This window comes from Eufriesea mexicana, unplaced genomic scaffold (assembly GCF_001483705.2).
Source record: "Eufriesea mexicana isolate 0111107269 unplaced genomic scaffold, ASM148370v2 scaffold167, whole genome shotgun sequence".
NCBI classification, from domain to species: domain Eukaryota; kingdom Metazoa; phylum Arthropoda; class Insecta; order Hymenoptera; family Apidae; genus Eufriesea; species Eufriesea mexicana.
Window position 1 is genome coordinate 65,778 of NW_016908331.1, and position 23,587 is coordinate 89,364.

Here is a 23,587-nt window from a genome sequence, read left to right on the forward strand (position 1 = left end):
ATTGAAGCGTATTCCAAAATTGTCGGCGAATTATCGATCGCATAATGTTACTTCTGTCTGTACACTTTCCGACAATGGCATTAAAACCACGACTATCTTTTATCGAAACACTCGATTCAAACGTCAACAGTAAATCTCACTAATGAGATTTATTTTAAATATAAACTTAATTGTGTTTGAGTAAATGAAAAGTAGTCCACCCGAAACTTCATTACACGACATCGAAATCCAACCGTACGGTTAATCAGTTTTAGTACTAAAATATTTCACTCGACGTCACTATTGTTTAATAAATATTATTTTTAGTTAATCCCATCAAAAAAAAGTTATAGGAAAATTGACGTAAACCTGTACCGACAGTTTTCTCGCGACACAATAAACGATCGCTTTTGCGCAGAGAAACGGCGGACCAGCCGTTTAGCCTCCGAAAATGTCGTCTGGCTTCAGGACCGTAACTATATGTCAAGATATCTTCAGCAACTGTGATTTTTTTTATATATTTAAAATAAATTTTATTACGAGTGTAAGAACAGATTACTTAAAACAAATTGTTATATTTTAAAAGAGAATATGTCACACTGTGAATCAAATTTGTTCGAATCCTTGTAATTTAATCACAGCAGAGAAAATTTAGAACAAGATATAATATATTTCCTTTAAATATTACACAATTAAGTAGAAAACGTATTTTATGAAAATTTGTTTTACCATATTAGGTAACGTAAATAAATGAAAGTTCAAAAAGTCGGTGAAAATATTAATAGATACAACCCTGTTAGTTGTGTGACTGCTATATGCGTCACCGGGATCGATATATCTCGAACTCGAACTATAATGCGATATGATTGTCGATTCTACCAATTCATTGACGTTATAGGTTGTCTATATTTCTCTCTACAGTAACTCAGATTAAATAGAAGACAGCGCAGCGTGTATAAGTAGTTGGATAATTGTAAAGTTCGTAAGTTAAGAATAAGAGAATATTTAATATAGACGACTATAGATAACAAATAAATCTTTATATTCAGGTATAGTTAATTGATTCCGTTCCTATTTCCAAAACAGTGAGGAATAATCAGAGGCGGCAAAATGACAAAATCTGAGAATATTTTCTTGTTTGTGCCCAACATTATTGGTAAATGAATATTTAGTATTTAGCATTTTTATAACGATTCATGTCTAATTTATAGTTTTTTACATATAGTAATATCGTGTGAACATTTTTTTATATCAAAGAACTAAAAAATATATCTTAAAAACAATATTAGTAGCATGATAAATTTATACTTTATGTATATATTATTTTTTAATATTAAACCACAAAGATATACATTTGAAACTTTCAAGAGAAATGATACAAGATATTTTAAAATGTATAAATATGATATAGAATTTGTATTTTATTTTTAATGATTTTAAAAATTTATTTGCAACATATATTGTTTCTTAAAGTACAATTTTGTTTGTTATATTAATGAAATAATCAATTTCTATGAAGCTATGTATTGTGTTTGTGTATTATATGTATTAATTTCTCCTGGTATATAAATTGTTTTTATGAATATTGTAAAGTATTACTATTCTTATTATGCACATGGATGAAAAATATGAAAGGAATTATTATTGGTATACGGAACATGATAACATGGAAGATTAAAAGCAGAGCAGTTTGAAGACTTCTTGTATTGATTTATACTAATCTAAAGAGAAAGTTTTTCTATATAACCCCTCACTACATTTAAGATAAAAAGCAAGTTGTTTAATTGATAATAAGTGCAAAAAACATTTTATATCAAATGAAAACATTACTCACATTTTATAAATATAATAATCACATTAGAAATCTATTGTAAATAATATTAAAATTACAGTAAGTTAGAAAAAAATATAAAAGCAACTAAACATAATTAATATTAGTGATATGTAACACTAATGATAGTAATATTAAGTAATACATTTATATATGTATTAACAGGCTATGGCAGAGTGATTTTGGCTATTATATCTTTCTATCTTATGACAACTAACTATATTATTGCATCATGGTGTTACATTATTAGTGCACTATTAGATGCAGTAGATGGTTATGCAGCAAGATATTTTAATCAAGGTACCAAATTTGGTGCTATGTTAGATCAGTTAACTGATCGTATTGGTACCATGTGCCTTTTAGCTACACTGTGTATATTTTATCCATCATATTCATTCTGGTTTCAATTAAGCATGGCCATTGACATTAGTTGCCACTGGATATATTTGCATACGTAAGAATAAATTTATTTAGATATGTGTATATTGTAATAACAAAAATGTAAAAGAACCAATTATAGGTCACTTTTGCAAGGAAAAACAAACCACAAATTTCTTTCTATGTCTGAAAATTCAGTCCTAAGGCTGTATTACACTGATCGTACGGTCCTGTTTATTATGTGTGCTGGTAATGAAGCCTTTTATGCTGCATTATATCTCCTTTACTTTACTGAAGGACCTATTTGTAAGTTATTATTTCTTCATTTATATATGTATTATTAATGCTAAGTATCATAACAAATACTGTAAAATATATATTTTTTTCCAGTTCTCGGTATAAGTTTATTGAGATTGGTAATGTACCTTTCTGCACCTATAGCATTTATTAAATCTGGTATCTCATTGTTACATGGATACATATCCTGTATCAATTTAAGCATCATTGATCTCAAAGAAAGGCAAGGACAGCCAAAAGTAAATTAGATTGTTGCATTTATTTAATATTACTTAGACAACTTGTATGTTATTGATTGACCTTCCTAATTTAATATCCATTACATGCAAATACATTATATTTTCATCAATAATCTACTTCAATGTGCCATATTTAAAACTAGAGTTCATAAACTATTTTAATATGGATTAGATATATGACGCTAGTTATTATTTAATTTCTATTTTAATGATAATAAGCAAACTACAAGTATCATATGAAATATCCTTGTACAATTAAAATTTTGAGATATCTAAACTCTCATTCTATTTTTGCATTTAATTAATAATTTTATATTTTTAAGTAATACATATAACTTGATAATTTTTTTTTTTAAATAGATATTTTGATAGAATGGTATTAGGAGAAGATTAAGAAGTGCACTAGATGTTATCATTTTTTAAATGTTTTAATATAATCTATTAGGAATATTTTTATAGTTGAATAATTTTATATATATGTATATGTTCTATATCAGAATGTTACATTTTTGTTATATTTTATAGTTTATTGTGCATTGATGTATCTGTAATATATAAATCTCATATGAAAAATGTATAAAGTTTTAAAAAAATATTTAATAAATATTTTTGTCCCTTATATAGTATTAACATTATCTTTATTGTATTATAATTATTAATACAAATTATTATAAGCATAATATCAATATCATTATATATGAATAAAACAGATAGCATGAGTCATATCAATTTAACATACATTAAAATTAATTATTAGTAAATATTTACTGCTACACATAAACATATTTCTTATTATGTGTTAATTTATCTCTTGCTATACAGATATTTCATTATTATAAAGCTTTATGACGTTTTTATGAAAATTAAGAGAAAGATTATCTATGACGTTAAAAAATCCACATAAGGAGAATAAAAGATCGGACAGAAAGTAACGTAGACACTCCTATTATATTGCACCAATTTATGTAATCTATAATATCTACGATAAAACTTATGGAAAATGAAGCAATACAATATACAATGCAAATATCGCTTGTTCAATGTGATATTTATAACAAGCTATTATTACTATCGAGACGTTCTGCTAAATCATTATAAAAACAATAGATAAATTATACAACGTGACACGTGTTTTCTACAATGATAATAAAATTCTGCAATATGTTCATAATATACATGTCTATTGTGATGTTCGTTAAGTTAATATAGTACATAATATAAAAGATTTACGATATGCGACATTACTTAAATGACAAAATAATCAACTAACCTCAAAAACTTCGTTCTCATTCCCCCGTCATGACCAGTCATGTTTCGGCGCCATGTTAACACTTCAAACATTCGCGCATGTTGGAAAGTTCAGAAAATTCGTGCAAATTTCTTCTTGTCGTTAAATGCTTTGAAATGAAACTTTCACCAACTATGCTTACTAAGATGAACGAAAACGTCTCACTTGGACGGTGTTTATAGTTTGCACTGCATCGAGGTACACGAAACAAAGTACAATATTTATAAAAACAGATGAGAATTCTTCACCGGCTTACTACGGGACGATTCGCGACACGACAGCGCCAATGTCGTCAGCTGCATGTAAAATGGCGGTTTTTCATCGGTATTCGAATTCACGGTTAACTACTTTATCTTGTATAAAATAATTTTTAACATCATACAAAAAAGTATGTGTTTATGTACTCATATATGTATTTACGTATAAATATATACATATATATAAGCTTTTATAATTGCAGACATTTATTAGGCTTTAAAATTGCATGATTTATAGCAACAAATGATGACTTTGTGATTTTCATGTTATATTTTTCCTTAAATCTAATAATAGGAATATTTGACGTTTCGAGAAAGAGCAATGTATTCTTTATATATATTAATACTTATCAATTAGACTATTTTAAATTGTTAATATTTTTAAATTATTTTTACAAATTATAACAGGTTACAATTTTAGTCTAATTTTTTTTGTTATTAAATATACTATGGATAGATATGTAGAGAGTTACATTTTTATTTATATATGACGATTTTTTGTACACTATATAATTTAATGTGATCAAGTTTTGTTTTGTTATAAATTACAGAAGAATAAACTGTTAAAATGTAAGTATAACTTTTTAATATTTATTTTTCAGTTTTTTGATTTTTATAATATTAAACACTTACTAATATTATTGTTATTACTACTAATAGACAGTTTTGTTTCAGTAGAAAAATATTATAATCAATATATAATTATGTATTAATACATAGTAAAAAAGTTCTGTATAAAATATGCAAGTGCTATCTCCATTACATACTTTAGTTGTTAATCTTAAGGGTGGGACACCACTTTGGAAAGTCGAAAAATAGGTAAACTTTGGAATTTTTTCGTAGGTAATTATTAAATAAAAATGTAATCATTTTTTTTTTTAATGATATTCATATAACTTTTAGCTTCACTTTACAATTTTTTTAAATTAAAAATATTACAAAATGGTGAAGTTGTTCACTAGGTCTAAAATCTTTTTGTTGAAACAAATAATTGGCTACCATTTTTGGCGAGGATTGTAACATTTGAATACATTAGAAATGCTAACATACATTATACAAATTTCTTGCATGTATCTTTTCAAATTAATCTGGTATTTATCGAATTCTTTTATTATGTCTCTCTACTAACGTTGCAGCGTTAGATAGTCGTTGCTTATACGTTATTTTACATAAATCGTACATCATTGTTTTATTATCTGTAGATGTGATCAATCTTCCAATACGAACTTTTGACATTTTCGACTTCATATTAAAAATTTACTATTTATATTTTATTAGCAGATCACAGTCTTACACTGCAGTCATTCTAAACTGCATTCTCTTTTGGTACAAAATATTTAAATTAAATTCGCTACAATTATATTTTTTACAAAAAACAAAATATGAATATTTGGTATAACATTTTATGCTTGAAACTTTAAGAAACTAAGAAAAGATTTATTTTTTTTTAATTAATAGGGTGGTGTTCCTCCTTAAGGTTCTAATACAATCATAAATAAAAATTTATAACATTAATATATTAAACTATCTTACAAAACAATTTGTATTTTCAATAATAGTTAGAAGAATTAATAAAAAAGAAAGATAAAATATAGATTAATGTTAAGGAGCAACTAAATTATTCACAGTAATTTATTACTCACGCAATACAGTTATAAGATTTTCTGCAAAATGTAAATCTGCTCCAGAAGGATATAACAGTATCATTTTACCTTCCATAGTTACCACTTTTACTTGTTGTACAACTAAATTATGATAGTTTGAAGAATCCTTTTGTTCTGGGAGACATCCATAACCAAGTATGACTAATTCTTTTAAAAATTGATCCAGTACATTTCTAATGAAAGAAAAATTGTGATTACATATAGCTAAAATTATATATCAGTTTCAATGTTAGTATTAACTTTATTAAAGCTAATTAAAAATTAAGAATAAAAAGAATTATTGACAGGTAAATATAAATTGTTATTACTGAATTATAATATTACCTGCAAATATCATATGATATAGTACTGGTTACTTCTATTAGTATTGCTTGAGTATTTACTGACATTTTTGTAATATCACTGTTTGTTATTGGTGGAAATGATATAACTTGCTCTGAGGCATCTAATAAACATGGAAATAGAGGTTTACCTTCTAATAAATATATATATTTGTGAATGCCAGAATATACATTGCGTTTTTTTTCTTTTCTTAAATTGTCAGCTTCAGTTTGTAATTGTTGAAACAATGCAGCACCAGTATAAACATTATTACGCATTAATGGCTTGATTTTTAATTCATTTGGTCGTTGTGCTGTGTATATTAAGTCTCCTAAATATTAAAACTGATATTAACAAAATGTATTTATTCACATGTAAGCACTTTCAATGTCAATCATATTTACCAGAAACAATTGATTTCAAATCATGCGTAGCAATAGTAGCTGCATTTCTTTTTTCACATATACCATTGTGTAATTTAGTTTGAAGTTGAATAAATTTCTTAAAACTGTCCTCTATAAAACTCATATTTCTAATAATACAAGCTGCAATATAAGGTCTAATATTTCTCACATATTTTGTAACTTTAATTAATGGTATGTCATTTGTTATTTTCAATACTTTTATCTTGTGTGTTAAAATATCTGTTACATTAGCATTATTTTCAGTTTCTGATAATTTTTGTACTTTCTTTCCTTTTTTTGATTTAGCATTTGAATTAATAAAACCATCTTGTTTAGGACAATGCAATCTCACATATTCTATTATTTGTTTACTACGGCACTGATCAATCAATTTTAATAATCTTTTGTCTGCCAATGTATTCCCTTTTAAATGAAGTTCCTTGAGCTTATTACAATCAGCTATTTCACCTGGAATGACTGCAATAAAAAGAAATTAAGAACTAAATCAATTCCATAAAAGATTATCTTACATTATTTAAAAATAAATTACCTGTAATCAAATTGTCCGCTACATTTATTATTTTTAAAGATGAAAGCTGATTTATAGTTGCAGGAATTTCTTTTATTTTATTTCCATTAACATAAATTTCAGAAAGATGAACCAATTCTGGATAGCATACATCAGGAAAGACTTCAAACTGATTATTCGAAAGATTCAAAACAGTCAACTTAACATTATTTATTTGCGTGGGCAAGGATTTTAAAAGATTTGAACTCAAGTTCATAGTTGTTAATTGTGGAAGATTACCAATTTCATCTGGCACAGATTTCAACTTGTTCCTGGAACAATCGAGAACTTTCAGTTTTTCTAATTTCTCAATTGTACCAGGTAATTCTGAAATTTCATTTGAATGTAGAACTAGAGTCGTCAGATTTTGTAAATTTTTGATTTTTGTTGATATCTCTTGTAAACATGTCTGTGTGATATTCAAATAATTTAAGTGCTGTAGGTTAAACAAAGATTTGTCAAAGCCTCTTTTTTGTATTAGGTCAGAAATTGCTGGACCTGACAACACTAATTCGTGTCTATTTTCTTCGGCAGCAATTTTTATCACATGCCACGAATTGTCAAATGTCATTATTAGTCAATTTTAAACAACTTTCTATTAACAGAGGATTATATTGTTTCAAGGTTACGTGCCAGGTTATTTAGTTTGAAACGTGCGTCGTTCGATTATAACGACATCTATGTACATAAGGCGATTTAAAAATCGCAGTTACAAAGAATAGCTAGATAAAAGACAAATACATACATCTTAAATTATATCGAATAAACCATATACGTCACACGAGGTTTTGGTTAATGTTGTGTGTTTCATACTTATTATGTTAAATGATAACGGTGCTATTAGTCATATTTTGTCTAATTGTTTGATTTGAAAATGCTATTTTTATTATATGGGATAATATTATTTAATATTATATGATTTTTAAATCATAAATTAAAGTATAATCCTAAGTGTAAACTTATAAAAATATAAAGTAATAATCAGAATGAAGTATACTCATCTAATTCAAATTCTTAAGTTTATAGTTCATGCAATTCTTGAAACTTTATTATTTGAATAATTTGAATTTGTAATATAGAAAATTAAATTTATTTTACATGATTATGTGTGTGTATTACATGATTTTGGTTGGTGATTAATTTTCAGAAAATCAATTTCTATGTTTATAAAAAACATATTACCATAAAATAAAAATATGTTCAATAATTAAAATTTTATTTTTACTCTTTGTCTAATTCAGTAATTGTTTTCAAATTTCGGAAGTGTTGACCTACATGTAAATGAAGCTTTTAATAAATACAAATTATCGCATGGAAGTTTAGGACCTGTAATTATCTTGTCTGTATAATAAGTAAGAGGGTGTCGTGTAAAAATTTATCTTTTGACGATTCAACAATTACGTTCGTATATATTGAACCGGTTTTAAACGGTTCTCACCTTGATATAATTCTTCTTATCTTAGACGAATAATAACCTATGTTGGAACTGGAAACGGCATATTTAAATTTTTGTCAAAAAATAAAATGGAAAAATGAAGATAGTATTTTATGAAATATTAATTATGTAATATGTATGAGAGGACTGTTTTGGAAAGAAGATAAATATTCGATCACACTTATGATTTATTAACACATTTAATATTTCTGAACAGGTATTCTTAATTCGATGTTACTTCGAAGGAAGTAACGTGACAGATTATATATGGCCATCATTATGTACGATGGTGACTACTATGCAAAGTTTCCAGTAAAAAGAAAAAAGTAATATAAACCATAATGAGTGGTGTGGCATAAGTGAAGAAAGACTTTATTACTGACCTTCGTTCATAGTCACTGTTGTGGAGGAACTGGCAAGGTTCATAGGAAGTATCGAGTAGCGATGATAGGAAGGATCTGTCCAGCGAAATTTGCATGTGAATAAAGTGCGAAGGAGGATGTTAATTTTAACCGGTGTGGAAGACCGTTTAGAGCGGCGTGTAAATAATTTCTTGCTACTTCAAGCGACAATGTCGACCGTCAGGATTTTTAATTAATCTGCGACTTTCCTTCCGCATTTGTAAATATTTCTAATCTGTGATTTGGATCAGGTAATTCAAAATCAGTTCGTTCATGCATAATTTATTTTTAAAAATAAAACGTAGAAGAAGGTAGAATATAACTTCTTATTTTCGTTACACGTACTTGATGTATTAAAAATATAGTAATATCTTTTTTACATAACTTAATGCATTTACGATATCTAGTAATCTATCTAGTAATCTGACAATATCTAGTATCAATATACAATATATAATTTAATAAAGATGTATAAATTGATCTTAGAAATTAGGAAAAACATAAGTTTTTCCTTTAATGAAGGCAAGCAATATTATTTAAAAATTTGATCTACATCAACGACTTTACTTCTTTTTTTACGAATTTTTTTTTTTTTTTTTTTTTTTTTACAGGCGAATGGGAATTTATTAGTAATTTGATGCATCCTCCAAACAATGAATAAGGCACTGTAAATTTGCTATAGAGGAACATGCATAAGTTCTGCTCAAGAAAGAATTGTAATTATAATTCGCAACTGTATCTATGCATTCTTGTTCTAATTTTTTTAATCATTTTATATAATCATTATTAATCAACAGAAGTAAGGTAATAAGATTTTTAAATTCATCTACATCCATCGCGATTTTCATTTTTCGTAAACCACTCAATTGTATTACCCGATTGTATCCTTATAGCACTACCTCGATCTCAAGAACGTTCATGAGCCAACAAATATTATTTATTACCACTTGACGACGTTCGTCCGTGTTACTCCTCCACGCTCATCATCCCATATACCAAATACCACACGTTGTCCAACGCATTGTGGAAGCCTTCGAGGAACCAAGCTAGCAAATCCCGACTTTCTGTTACCCAAAGTCCACGGTTATCAGCAACCGTCCCCGATCGCTTCCGTATCGAGCGGAAGCATCAAGCAGATCCGCGGGTGGGGTTTCTCAGGTACGTATAAAGCCAGGAAGAACCGGCCGATTTTCGTCAGTGGTATCGCTTCGAACAGCAGCGAGGATTCTTCTACTATGTTCTTTCCTACAAAGAAATTCGCTATGAATCGTTGTACTATTGTCTTTTCGTTAACGTTTGTTTTATTGAATTCGACGTCAGCCTGGCCATTTCGACGTCGTAACGACCTGGGTAATTCGGTGGACACTCTCGATGGAGTAATCGGTCATTTACAACATTTTGGGGCTATGTTGTATCGTAATCCGGACAACGAAACTGGAGCAATGGTAGCGAACTGGCACGAGGGCTGGGACCGCAATCCGGAAGAGTTGGGCAACTACGCTGAGGGTGATATCCTGTTTCCGCCTCAGCTTGGAAAGAACGGCTTGAAAGCGGAAGCTGCTCGGTGGCCTGGTGGCGTGGTACCCTATATGATTAGTCCTTATTTTAGTAAGTCCTTTTTTTAATTTATGTTAATTGTAGCGAGTGGTATAGCAATTTAGTTGACTATGGTTTAAGTACAAAGGGAAGTTTGATTTTTATGCAAAATATATATATTTATGAAAAATATAATGAGGTAGAGGTAAAGTTTTTTGGTGGTGGAATTGAATTTTAGATACAGAACAAAGAAAACTAATTTACGAAGCTATGAACGATTATCACACTTACACGTGCATTAAGTTTAAACCTTATTCCGGCGAGGAAAGTGATTATATCAGGATCACGGCTGGTAATAGCGGTTGTTGGAGTAGCGTTGGAAGAATCGGTGGACGACAAGATGTGAATCTTCAAGTCCCAGGATGTATGGTGAAGAAAGGCACGGTGATACACGAACTGATGCACGCAATTGGATTTCTGCATGAGCAGAGCAGATATGAACGGGACGAATACGTTACAATACAGTGGCATAATATTTTGAACAGTAAGTGATTTGCTATTGGAGCTGTAGAAGATTTAAATTGCAATATTTTTTGTGCAGCTAATTTATACTATTCTCTATCTATTTTTATTTCTATTTTTGAATTGATTTATTATATAAGTAATTTATATCAAAATAATGTTAAGATTGAATTTTTAATACGTTCTACATTTATAGAATATAGACTTTAAACTATCAATAACATTTCAATCATTTTGTTTTTAAGATAAAAATATTCGATATTTTTTCTCTTAAGAACTTTTAAATATTCTTTTCTGTTCTTTTTAATATCTTTTATTCTAATTTTAAATTCTTCAATACAAAAGTGAACTAATAACATTTACTTGACACTTACTACAACATTAATTTGACATCATACCTTGAACTGTTATGACAAGTTCTTCTCTCTGTACTCATTTTGTGCAGATTAAAATTGATAAAGTATGTATGTAAATAATAATCAATGTGTTATTATCTATTTAGGCCATGCTGGAAATTTTGAGAAAGCCTCGAAGGAAACCACTGACGCGTTCGGGGTCGGCTATGATTATGGCAGCGTAATGCATTACTCCGCGAACGCGTTTTCCAGGAACGGACAACCCACCATAGTGCCAAAAGTGAGTAATACAGTAGACCAAAATGATCAAGGTCTTTTTCTCAACTTTCTAATACCAGACGATTATACGATTTTGGGAGATCCCATAAATATAAAGGATCTATTAATGACAGTCTGATTTATGTCGATATCATATTACGTGACATCGTTATCCACAATTTTTAATGAGATAATAATTTTTTTAAAGATCTCGTAACTTTGTTTTCCTTTATGACTTTATGAACCTTGGGATAAAATCTAAATGTGATAGCAATTAAAGATAACGATGTATCATTAATTAAATGCACTTATACCTTAATAAAATCGAAGGATTGTCATAGCCTTACAATTACGATATCTTATTTATATTATCGTAATAAACTGGATCTTTTTAGTAATTTTCAAAATGAGAATTCTGAAACCTGACTTATTATTAATTAGTATTAATCATGTGATAATGAAATACAGGATAATTTAAGATTATTACAAGTATTAGTATTTTCGCTAAAATTTAAAATTTGAAGCACTTCTATGTAAATTACTAAAGTTTTCAAATCAAATAACTTGATTTCTACCCTGATGCCTACTTACGTTCTTGTAACGCCCACGATCCATTTTTACCCAGATTTGTATCACTTTCTGATACTTTTAACGATCTCGAATGATTTTCCTTTTCATTTTTTGTACGTTATTCGCCTTATTTACCAATCTGTTCAATGTCTCCGATGTGATTATGGTAAAAATATAACGTCGCGAAATTTGTGCAACGCCTACGTTTGCATATCCTGTGGATGTCCGTAGGAACCTGGCGGCCTTCTAAGTTTTATTGGCGAAATATTCCAGGGTGCAACGAAGGTTCAACTGGGTCAGAGAGTGGGATTCAGCAAGAGGGACATACAGAAGATCCGAAAAATGTACAAATGCAACAAACGCAGGCGAAGCAGCTATTGATTAGCTGGAACTACGATCGATGCAACTTGAAGATTCTTCGGGAGTCTTTTATTGGATTGAAGCAAAGAGAATCATGAATCTAGTCTTTTACAATTAAGTATACATGGCATTGCTCTTAACTTCGCCCAATGTTGAGAGGAATAAAAGCGAATCGGATTTAGAAGTGAAAATGAATCGATATTAACGAAGTAGAACGTGCATTCAGAGAAACAGTACTTCTTTTCTTCATTCATTGCGGGTATGCATGTATGTGTGTGTGTGTGAATATGTTGCTTTTTTAAGTGATTTATAATATTATAATCGTACTTATGATAATTGAGTTCCTTAAGAATTCTTTTACATACATTTTGTAAAGTTGGTTTTCAAATATGTGAATAAAAGTATCTGCAAAGTATAGTTAATGTTCTCATTTTTAAATATGTACATATTAAATATACGACAACAGTATTGTTTAAGTGAATATATAATAACTGTTATGATGTACGATTTTAGGCAATTTTTAGTAACTGTAATATTAAATGAACAGTATATTAATATGCTAAGTAATATGTGAGCTGCTTATTTGCCAAATTGATTAACTCATTTGCCAAATTTATCTTAATTATAAAAAGTCAAGCATCGGTGAAGTGCGTTGATGCTGAAATTTAAAAAATTGGAGTGAATCTCTTTAATCTGTGAACAGCTCACTATACTCACTTTACTATTAAACTTGTAATGCATATGTACTTTTTTCTATTATACTTGGATGGAACTGAAACATCATATGTTTGCTTATAAAATATTTAAACGTATTAAGTATTCAATTAATATGTATCAATAACTGCACATACCATATATTCACGTGTCAAGCATTGTTTCTCGTTCCATTCAAAACGAGACAAAAACTGGGAAGCAAAAAAGGAAAAGGGGAAAAGCGCGTAAACACGATAGGATATGAAATTGTATGCATGTACGTGTCCAACGTGTGCACATTCTGCAGTTGTCCTGCTGGCCTTCTCGCATTGGCGAAATATTCTAGGGTAAGACTAAACGCGAACTGGGTCACAGAGATAAATTCAGCGAGAGAGAATATCCGAAAGACATATAAATGAAACGAATGCCAGCAAAAATAGCCATCGTTGTTTCCAGGCGCCCAACGATGTCAAGTTTATATGAATTTCATAATTTCATTAATTCTTGACCACTTTATTACTCTTATTTTATTATATTCTTTAAACTTTTACATGTAATATCAAAGATCTGTGACAATCAAGGAAAACATGTGACAATTACTTGAAAAAGTATATCTTCTGTACAGTATGATTTGCAAATCTTTCATATTATAGTTTTCATTGAAGTAACGGATATTTCTAGTGATATTAAGCAAAATTATTATTATCATAGAAGTATTTTAAAAGAAAGTAGAATAGCAGATAATTTGTAATTATTTATATCTCTGTGATATTTTCAGATTATGTTGTAATGTAGATATATTGGCGTTTTATCTAAAGATCACAATATTTATTTGCTTGTGGGTTTGTTGAACTTTATCGTAATTAAATTTTATTATAATTAAATAATAATTATAATAAAGTATAATACTGTGGAAAGGTGGGAGTATAATAATTGTACTTGACTTAATTATACTCAGCCTTGCCTATTTATAACGGTATTTGTAATTTCCAGGGGCAAAGGACGTCGAGACAAATGTTTGTTCTTCGAGATTTACATGCGAGTGAAGAGCATTATGGAATCTTAATCTCAGATTACGTTGCGTGTATGTGACACCGTACGCAAATAGTGTCTTTTCACGGTATCAAAGATGTACTTGACATATTTCGGTTAGCAGAGTTAACGACCTCAACAATTTTATACCGAACTACTAGTTAAGTATCTGAAGAATAAATTATATTTCTAGATATAAAATAATTTTTGCATCGTTAGAGATGATCGAATAATACGATCAACAATTCGATAATAAAAGTTAATATTTGTTTTGACATATTCAACGATAAAAATTTTGAAAGAATATTTAAAACAGAAATGCAGTGAACAATATCAATTCAGCGATCAGATATTGTAAATATATACGATTTAAAGTAGGAGGAAGTACAACCACACCTTGGAGCTGCAATAAGTAAATATCTTTTATCACTTTGTATCATCATAAATCGGAAGGTTATCTCTAAGTGTCCCTGATTGATTTTATACGAAATTACTGTTTCAAAGGTCACGTATCAGGCACACCCATTTTCACGCGTTTATTAAACCTCGAATACTTTTGTCAATATTCTATACTATTCAAGTACATCGTGTGTCAACTATCTCAGCAAATATTGACTTTATAAATCCTTCACTTTTAGGCGATCCTGATGGGTAGTTTTATATTTGAACTTACGAATTCGCGTACAAATATTCATACATTTATAGAAAAATTCGTAAACTTTCCTTATCTCTTATCAAGAGGGAGAGGAGGGAGGGAGATCAATGATCAATGAGGGATCAATAACGTGATTTCTTGTTATCGGTCCGTATTTCAGTAAGTCCCTTATGTTATAGCAGGTAAACTACAAATAAAGGGAGAGAATAAACAACTCCTCTTACTCGTGAATTTTAGTCCTAGGAAATCTGTTTTGTTCAGGGTACAGAGGGTTGTACCCCCTCCAAACCACTCACCTCCCACCTCCCGCAGTCGCCAAAACACGCCGACCAACTTCTGCATATGTCCGACCCGAAGGCAAACCTGCAAAAGACTCGGCAAACTTCGTGGCGCCACATGTATAGCTGTCGATCTGCCGAAAATCGGCGAAAATTGTTGAACTCTCCCGATTTCGTTAATAATTACTTTTCCGTTGCAGTAACCAATAATTCAGTAATTTTTTCATTTTTATTATTAATTTAGGTTGCAAATAATTTGTTAATAACAATATTAATTTTTTATTAACAATAAGTGAAATAATTTATAAACTTTTAGTAAATTATAGATACATTTTGACACAAGTACATTATAAGTACGAGTAATAGTCAATAGTTTATTAATTTTTTCACTTTCCTTTATAAATATACACTGTTATCAATTTGTTATTAACAATAAATGTAATATTAACGATAATTTATGATTTTTTTGCAGAGTATAACTGTATATACTTTCTTATAATATTCTCTTTGAGGTAAGTATATGTATATGTAAAAAATATCTGTTATATTATATATCGAGATGTATTTTCAAATACTTCTTTTACGTCACGTATTTTATTTTTCTGTACTATGATCTCTAACGGTTTTATAATCCACAATAAATTGACATACTTAATTTTAGGAAATCGTGAAAAGAAGAATTAATTTATATTAGAAATTACATACTTCATACTAGTTGCTGTTACGTTAGTAAAGCATAGTACTTGCAACGCTGCAATGCAGTCGACAATGGAGTCTTTCGAGTGTGAAACGTTTCGTGCATTTTGTAATGGTCGTAGAACGAAAGTTAATTGCATGCTTGCGAGGTAATTGTTTCTTTCTTTGTATTGAAATAACCTGTCGCCACAAAAGTTTGTTTTGTTACGTTTTAATTAAATTTATTGTTCTAGGTACAGGCTGATTTTTATGAAGTTTATTCAATTAAAAAAGCCGCAGCACTACGGAAATTGTCCATTAATGAAGCAACTGTTTTTATAAAAAATTAAATGTCGGAAATGTGAATAATAGAATAATCATTTCATGTAAGATATGGTTTATTTTATTTTTCGATTTTATTATATTTTCATATAAATAAAAAATAATACAGTTTATGCTTGTAATATATTCTAATGTTACAATATTACCATACTATTTTCAGCATCCTGAAAAGTCTCCCTCTAATTCTAACTTTCCAACAAACAATAGTTAAGTATCCATGAATCTCAATTCCTTTTACAGCTAAGACACCTTCGATTATATTAAAATTTATTATTATTTATTTTTAGCGTTCATAGTTTCGTGTTTATTCTACAACCCACAAAGATCAATATCACGAAAGAGAAAATTCTTTGACCCTCCCACTTCAATCTCCCTATTATTTCCAATAATGGATATTCTACCGTATGAGTACTTCGACAACAGATACGTTAGCTGTATCACAAGGTAGGTCAAAAAATACCTTATCAATTTGCAGTAATCTCTGAACCTAACCAATTATTCCAATCCTGCAAATCGTCATTAGTAACGAACGCGGCCAATTAACTGAGAACCATGTTCTCACAAGGAATTAATGGAAAATGCAGCGAGTCACGAATCGCATTTGTAGATAGCAACCAACGAAGATTGATTTACAAGGCAATGAACGATTACCACAAATACTCGTTTACTAAATTCAAGCCGTATACCAGTGAGCTGAGTGATTATATCAGAATCACGGCTGGTAATAGTAGTCGTTGAGGCAGTGTGGGAAGAATAAATGGCTGGCTGAACGTGAATCTCCAAATAGCCGGCTGTGTGACAAAGAAGACACGGTGGAACGCGAATTGATGCACGATATTGGGTTTCTCCGAATGAGTAGAACAGATTTGAAATGGACCAATATGTCTAGATACAGTGGAATAATATTCGGAATGATGTGCCTCGATCTAAGTTGGACAATAGCAAAGTTTCGTGAAACTCTGGTTAAGCGTTTGATCTTGTATCAGTTGGGAAATTTTTCGATTAATGATTCGTCTTAGACATTTTGATACTTGTCGCTTTGACTGTTTATTATTTCAAGTAGGTTTTGAATAGAACTCTGTGTAATTTGAAATGTTCGGAAGCGTTAGATAAGAATGTTTTCTGATAAGAAATAATTTTTCACTTTTAGAAGTCAGATTAGACTAGATATTGTTATTTTAATTCTCGAGAAAAAGTCTTCTAAATGGTCCTTTCCTAGACTTTTGTTTTACAAAATTCTTTAAATCTTATTTATTTAATATCATAGTTTTGCACATCGTTGAATTATCTGGATATTAAAATAATTGTATAAACTATGAGTCTCTTAAGTTCTTAGTCTCCTGATCTAAGATACTACTGCATTAGACTATGACAGTAATTTTAAGAAAGCTTCGAGAAAGACTGTTGGCGACTTCGGCGTTGGCTACGATTATGGAAGCACAATGCATTATTCACTCTATGCATTTTCGAAGAACGGCAAATCTACTATAATACCCAAAGTACTTGATTTCCATTTCTTAGAAGCTTGCCACTTTTCTCCTATTAATGGTAGGATATTCTATATAAAATTGTTAGTTATCTTAAATTGTAAATTTTTGTATTCTTACAAAATAATTAAAAAATAAAAAAAAAAAATGGCGAAAATATCAAATAAGTTAGATAAAACGTGTTTGTGAAACGTGTAAGTTTGCTGCTTATCGATCGTACTTTTTGATGTTATAGATACTGAGAAGCCATTCTAGGGATACTTACAAGCTCGGTCAACGAGTGGGTTTCAGCATGACGGGTATTCAGGAAATTTGGAAAATATACAACTGTAAATGTAACTATTTGGTATAGGATATTGCTAGAAATCCTGTAGTTTCTAATTAATAGACGTCCTAGTAAACTTCACCTTAAGCCGATTTATTGAAGCTCTGGTACATTTAGTAGCTCATGGAATTAAGTTGTTTCGCTGTTTATAGTTATTTTGAATTAGCAGAATTAAATTCAATTTAATGTTTGTCTTTTTGTATCGATAGTGAAGGAAAAGTATAGAAACTTCAAATTAAAAGCACAAAAGGAAACTAAAAAACAAAAAGGAATATATAAAAGAAAAAATTGACAAATTAACTTACCTTCCTATTTCTGTCCTAAACATTAATTTTTTAAAATCAGATTCAGAATTAGATATCGTCCTGAAAATGTATTTTAGTAATTTAAATCTTGTATTAGATTTGGATAATTTTTAAAATTTATTAAGTAGGGTATTATTAAAACAAAAACTTATTGTATTTAAAACATTCTATATTTTTTATTTCTATTTTCTTATCATTATTGTAGCTTATAATTGAATACTGTATTCTCAAACTATATTTTTCTTTTATAAATTCTATACGATTGTTATAAAATACCTAATTTATATTGTTTCGCAAGTTATTAATTTTACTTTAGGGGCTGAAGTATAAAATTTTAATCATAATTCATACATAAAAATATTGAATGATCATCAATACGCATAATACTTATTAAGGTAAATTACATTTATAATTAGAGTATTTATATTTGATACTATTGCTGAACTATTTACAGAAGTCGGTACCCTCTTCTTCAATAAAAAGGGTTTAAAGCCGAGGTAGCTGCCGTCATTATTGGAATTATTTCTTATAACTACAGATAATACAAGGTTTCTTTAAAATTTATCATGATTTTATTTTAACGAATTTTGAAATCTCTTTAAATTCTTTAGCTATGCATATTTCATAGAAATTATGCATATTCAAATGCGCACAGCGCTACCTTTGCTTTCTCTATCCAAATATTGAAAGAAATTTGTAATCAAATTCACCGTAATTTCAGCTTTAAAACTTCCTCGAAATATCTCAATTTCTTTTTGTTATAAAATGATATTAAACAGATCAAAAACATTGGTATCATTAAACATCTGTACCTAATTTTCAAAAACAATCAAAAAGAGTGACATTTTCATTTTTTTTTTTAAATATCTTCAGTCGGAGATATTTTAAACGAATAAACATTTCACAGTGATTTGATAGGTCAAACAGAAATTAATAATTTAGAAGTAAATCAGTCATTCGTATTTGTAATAATTGAATTTTCGTTCAACACATCTAATATTTTAGTGACGTTGAACTATAAATTTCTTTCAGTGAACAAAATCATTTCGGTTTTAGAGGAAGTTCCGTTTCGTGAGAAAACATCGTTCAGCCGACCCAGGTTCTCTTGATAAAGTCCGCAGCTCGTTCACCGATCATAATAGCGGGTGCATTCGTATTACCGGAAACGACTTTCGGCATGATGCTGGTATCTGCTACTCTAACGCCCCTCACTCCTCGAACTCTCAATTGGTTATCTACTACTGCCAACGGATCGTCTGGTGGGCCCATTTTGCAGGAGCCAGCTTGATGATTCTCTGGTGCGGTATCGTGTTTTACAGCGCATTCCCAGTAAGCGTCGCAACCGAATTTTAAATGCTCGCAATTCTTCACCGGTGTACGATCCAATTGGAATCCGTATCTGTCAGATGAGAATGAAAAAGATTAGGCACTGATAATAAAGAAAAGGTGATTTTAGGATCTTAGAGTGTCTGTCATCCTGAGTGTTTGAGTAGATAATTATAAAATAAAAATAAAAGGAAGTTTAAAAATGTTTAGATTATAATGAATTAATTATTAACTATCAAAAAATTCATGAGAAATGGTATTGCTACTGATAAGAGTAGATTTGAGTATATATATTTGAATCTTTGTTTGTACTACAAAGATAAGGGAAAGTTTGACAGTACTGAGAAAAGTGGAATGTAATTAAGAAAATGATTTAATACTTAGATAGTTTTCGAGTGTTTAATCTTCAGACTGAATTTGAGTATCAGACTGAGTAATTTGAGAATATGTCAGAATGACTATGTGTAAGATAAAGATAAGAGAAAGTCTCGTTGACATTAGAATTTAAATAGCCCTTGAATATTTCATGGAGACTAGATTTGACTATCTGAATGTTGTTGGGTATAATCTTTGAAACAATGGAGATGCATTACAAAATTATTGTAAAAGCGATGCTGTTAAAATACTCCAGCAGACATGCTCTACTAATTATGGAAGTGAAAAATATTTTTAAGCATTCAAGTGGCACCTTTACACGATTACTATTTTTTACATTACGGCTATTTTGCAAATAAAATATCTATTGGGATAATTAAATTCGAAAATATTCACTTTTAGGCTACCATAAACATAAATTTGCCTAGGGTATCTAACGTTTACATTAGTCTAACTTCCCATACCTTTAAACACCTCATCAAAGTTTCAAACGATTAATCTCAAACACTCCAGCAATCTACCACTTAAAACATATTTGGAGCTACTACTCTGACATCAAACTTTTACATCAAAAGGTCTTCACTACATCTATATATGAAGTAGCTCGGCTTTCAATGTATGATCCATCAGGAAACAGTGACAGTTGATCGACGATGCTATTGACCTCCGTCAAAAGCGTTCAGCCAGAAGAAATCGATACCCGAGTATAAATTACACACGTGCAGAAAGTATGTTGTACCTGCTGAGAGCCTCGGTTTCAGACAACCTGATACCGAATTTAATAGCTTCCACGAGGCCCGCAACGTCGTCAGGGTGATTCAGATACTTTGGGTAGATCAATGGCTTCGAAAGAGGATCGTTGTTTCGTAGACGTATATAACCACGGCTCTTCGGATGCAAATATGTTGGTATAATGTAAATCGTGCGATTGTTACCCGATGTTTCACCGACCATGCCGGTTTCTGCGCAATCTGCTAGGTAACCACCGAAAATCAGCTGAACATCCGGATGGTCATCCTTTGGATTCGAATATTTCGTGTTTACCATCGCGGTTACCTCGGAAATACCTATATATTATAAATAAAAGATTATTTAATTAGAAATACTCAAACTGTGTCAGGAATGCGTAAAATTATTATATAATGGAGTATTGAAAGAAATAGTATTCGGAATATGTAGGTCAATAGTATTAATGGAATTTGTTGAGTAAATGGTCTCACGGTTAGGTGCTTGGTAATTGTTGGTATGATTTCTAGATAGTTTTCTAATTGAAAAATGAATTGAACATTTTTGCAATTAGTTATTTCATTCAAGGTAATTGTGAATATGTGTTTAAATATTTTTTCAATTGCAATTTTATAGATTTGATTATTGAGAAATAGATGACGTATTTGAAATAGATTTATTGATAATTTTAAGTTATTTCAATTTTTCTTTTCTTCTAATTAATTCAACACATGAATGATTTATGAAATAATAGTTCTCAGAAGTTAATTAATTACTTAATAAAGTGTATTGCTTTAACAAAGAAGAAAACGTTAGCTTGATTTAATTAATTACATTTCGTCAGACTAGTAGGTAAATAGTTAAGAAGTTTGTGCGCGACGTTGAGGTCTTGCATCGTTATCATTCTTTTTCGCAAATAATTGCAATACTGAATTTACTACCCTTTGATGTGGGAAATTAAGAAAAAGATCGAAACAAAAACCGACATCCTCGAGCGATCCACTCTGAAAACCAGTTCACTTGCCACGGATCGAATGTATATCTTGAAAAGGTATTTGGCTTCGCTTATGAACGACTGACTTTTATGAAAGGAATACGCAACAAATAAAACATGGCCATTGGGAATTATTTTTAACCGTAATTAAGCTTCTGAAATGCAAGAAATATATAGAATTTGTTATAAGAAGAGGAAAAAGTGGCAGCAGTTTGCATTATAAATCTCAGAGAAATAACTATATCAGTATCTCTTAATAAAAGAAATTTCTAAAACACGTTAAAAATTTGCAAATGCAATCCAGAATTATACAAATTAGGAATCATAAACTTTCGATTCAATTTTACGAAACTGCGAATCTAATATTACGAAGAAGTGTACTAATCGATTGCAATTAGATTCCGCAGTATAATATAATACGAGCACATCCAGAAATTACAGAGTGAATTATTACGAAATTATTACGAACGAGTTATTTATTAAGAGATCTATAGGTTATACTATGGCTTTACCTTTTAATCATTAAAATATTACAGCACTATGTCTAATCAAAACCAGTGCCACTTTAATATTCCATACCACACATTAAATCGCAAAGTGTACTGAATTTATGATCCAGATAATCCGTTGTTCCCATATAATCGAAAGTCTGCCATAATTTATTACCCAGCACATACACGCGTTATGAGAATTATCACGTTAGCGAGTTTCGTAAGTGCAACGTAACCTAACAGAACCTATCAAATATTAACCAAAGCGGTCCAATGGCATGCAACACAAAATTACTGAATAGCGCCAACTTCACACAATTTATTCAATAACTTTGTAAACTTCGATGCGAGCACCCTCTACCGTAATTCGGATCTTTCAGCATCGTTGTCGCCTGTCGCGATCGTAGAGACGCGGCACGTGCCCCGGCATCGTCGGAAATCGTTTCTACGAAAATTCAGAGCGTTCCTTCGTTACGCTGGAAATTGCCGTCGTGATAATTAAAGTTCCCCTCGGGAAGGAGTTTCAGTGCACGGAAATGCTCGAGATTCGCGAGAGATTTGCGAGCTCGGTCGTAAAATTGCCAGAAGCAGGTACGCGGCGGCTAACACCGGATGCACGGGCCAACGAAGCGACGAATCGAACGTTAATTGGTCCGATTCCATGGCGGGTCACGTCGTTGGCGCCGGTAAAATCGATTCGACGAGTTACGAGTTCGTAAAACGTGAGCAGTTCCAGAGGGGGCAGCCAGCCGGTAGAGTATTACGATCGCGCCGTTTTTCGATCGGTTTCGGGTCAAATGATGGCAAACAGACCGATCGGAAATGCGGTTACGTCAGCTGCCTGATCGGCAAACACGAACGGGATCATTGTGCAACGCACTTTCACTGCCCACTGTATGCAAGCTTCCTCGATTGTTTCGGATGCAACTTTCATGATTTGGTGAGCTTTTGCCATGGATTTTTCTTTTTTTTTTGTTTTTTCTAGTTCTGTGAGGCTTCGTTCGAGTGATTACGTTTCATTGTGGTGGTAGTATCTCACAGTGGATTGTACATGTATTACGTACATATACTGTACATGTATTACACACATATATTGTGCATCTGTATGCAGCGCGTACGTGTTTGGGTATATTCGGGATATTCGTAAAATGCACATGGCGTCTGAGTTGGTTCTTTTTATACGTAATATAAATATTTAATGATTCGTATTTTTCCGATA

General features: G+C 30.4%; 4 protein-coding genes across 5 annotated transcripts in view; 2 read left to right on the plus strand and 2 right to left on the minus strand.

Moving 5' to 3' along the window:
* The first annotated feature begins 866 nt into the window (after positions 1 to 866).
* Positions 867 to 2,798, plus strand: Pis (phosphatidylinositol synthase). Of its 2 annotated transcripts, none has more exons than XM_017910821.1 (5): positions 867 to 961; positions 1,029 to 1,135; positions 1,976 to 2,264; positions 2,331 to 2,494; positions 2,579 to 2,798. In XM_017910821.1, the coding sequence occupies exons 2-5, from the start codon at positions 1,090 to 1,092 to the stop codon at positions 2,731 to 2,733; spliced, it is 654 nt and encodes a 217-aa protein (XP_017766310.1). In that variant the 5' UTR covers positions 867 to 961; positions 1,029 to 1,089; the 3' UTR covers positions 2,734 to 2,798. The 2 variants fall into 2 exon arrangements, with proteins under 2 accessions (XP_017766310.1, XP_017766309.1); XM_017910820.1 differs by having other exon boundaries at positions 867 to 957.
* A 3,106-nt stretch (positions 2,799 to 5,904) lies between these two features.
* On the minus strand, positions 5,905 to 7,876 carry LOC108555246 (leucine-rich repeat-containing protein 47). The gene is made up of 4 exons (XM_017910806.1): positions 7,209 to 7,876; positions 6,659 to 7,135; positions 6,258 to 6,585; positions 5,905 to 6,106 (listed from the first exon to the last, which is right to left on the minus strand). The coding sequence occupies exons 1-4, from the start codon at positions 7,795 to 7,797 to the stop codon at positions 5,905 to 5,907; spliced, it is 1,596 nt and encodes a 531-aa protein (XP_017766295.1). The 5' UTR covers positions 7,798 to 7,876.
* Positions 7,877 to 10,324: 2,448 nt separating this feature from the next.
* Positions 10,325 to 12,685, plus strand: LOC108555245 (zinc metalloproteinase nas-4). The gene is made up of 4 exons (XM_017910805.1): positions 10,325 to 10,670; positions 10,837 to 11,142; positions 11,623 to 11,756; positions 12,536 to 12,685. The coding sequence occupies exons 1-4, from the start codon at positions 10,325 to 10,327 to the stop codon at positions 12,683 to 12,685; spliced, it is 936 nt and encodes a 311-aa protein (XP_017766294.1).
* Positions 12,686 to 19,500: 6,815 nt separating this feature from the next.
* The window catches only part of LOC108555249 (glucose dehydrogenase [FAD, quinone]), a 40,402-nt gene continuing 36,315 nt past the window's right edge, over positions 19,501 to 23,587 (minus strand). The window contains exons 7-8 of the mRNA XM_017910809.1: positions 20,897 to 21,224; positions 19,501 to 19,855 (exon numbers count right to left, since the gene is read on the minus strand). Of these exons, the coding sequence (XP_017766298.1) occupies positions 19,543 to 19,855; positions 20,897 to 21,224 (641 nt within the window). The 3' untranslated portion in view covers positions 19,501 to 19,542. The remainder of the gene's footprint in view (positions 19,856 to 20,896; positions 21,225 to 23,587) is intronic.

Bases quoted from the DNA above. Each gene is read 5' to 3' on its own strand.
- LOC108555246 (XM_017910806.1), bottom strand. From the start codon at position 7,797: ATGACATTTGACAATTCGTGGCATGTGATAAAAATTGCTGCCGAAGAA. The intron at 6,586-6,658 runs GTAAATATGATT...TTTAATATTTAG, and splicing joins TTTGAAATCAATTGTTTCTG to GAGACTTAATATACACAGCA. The intron at 6,107-6,257 runs GTAATATTATAA...TTCTTTCATTAG, and splicing joins ATATCATATGATATTTGCAG to AAATGTACTGGATCAATTTT.
- Pis (XM_017910821.1), top strand. From the start codon at position 1,090: ATGACAAAATCTGAGAATATTTTCTTGTTTGTGCCCAACATTATTG. The intron at 1,136-1,975 runs GTAAATGAATAT...ATGTATTAACAG, and splicing joins GTTTGTGCCCAACATTATTG to GCTATGGCAGAGTGATTTTG. The intron at 2,265-2,330 runs GTAAGAATAAAT...AACCAATTATAG, and splicing joins CACTGGATATATTTGCATAC to GTCACTTTTGCAAGGAAAAA.
- LOC108555245 (XM_017910805.1), top strand. From the start codon at position 10,325: ATGAATCGTTGTACTATTGTCTTTTCGTTAACGTTTGTTTTATTGAAT. The intron at 10,671-10,836 runs GTAAGTCCTTTT...ATTGAATTTTAG, and splicing joins TATGATTAGTCCTTATTTTA to ATACAGAACAAAGAAAACTA. The intron at 11,757-12,535 runs GTGAGTAATACA...GGATGTCCGTAG, and splicing joins AACCCACCATAGTGCCAAAA to GAACCTGGCGGCCTTCTAAG.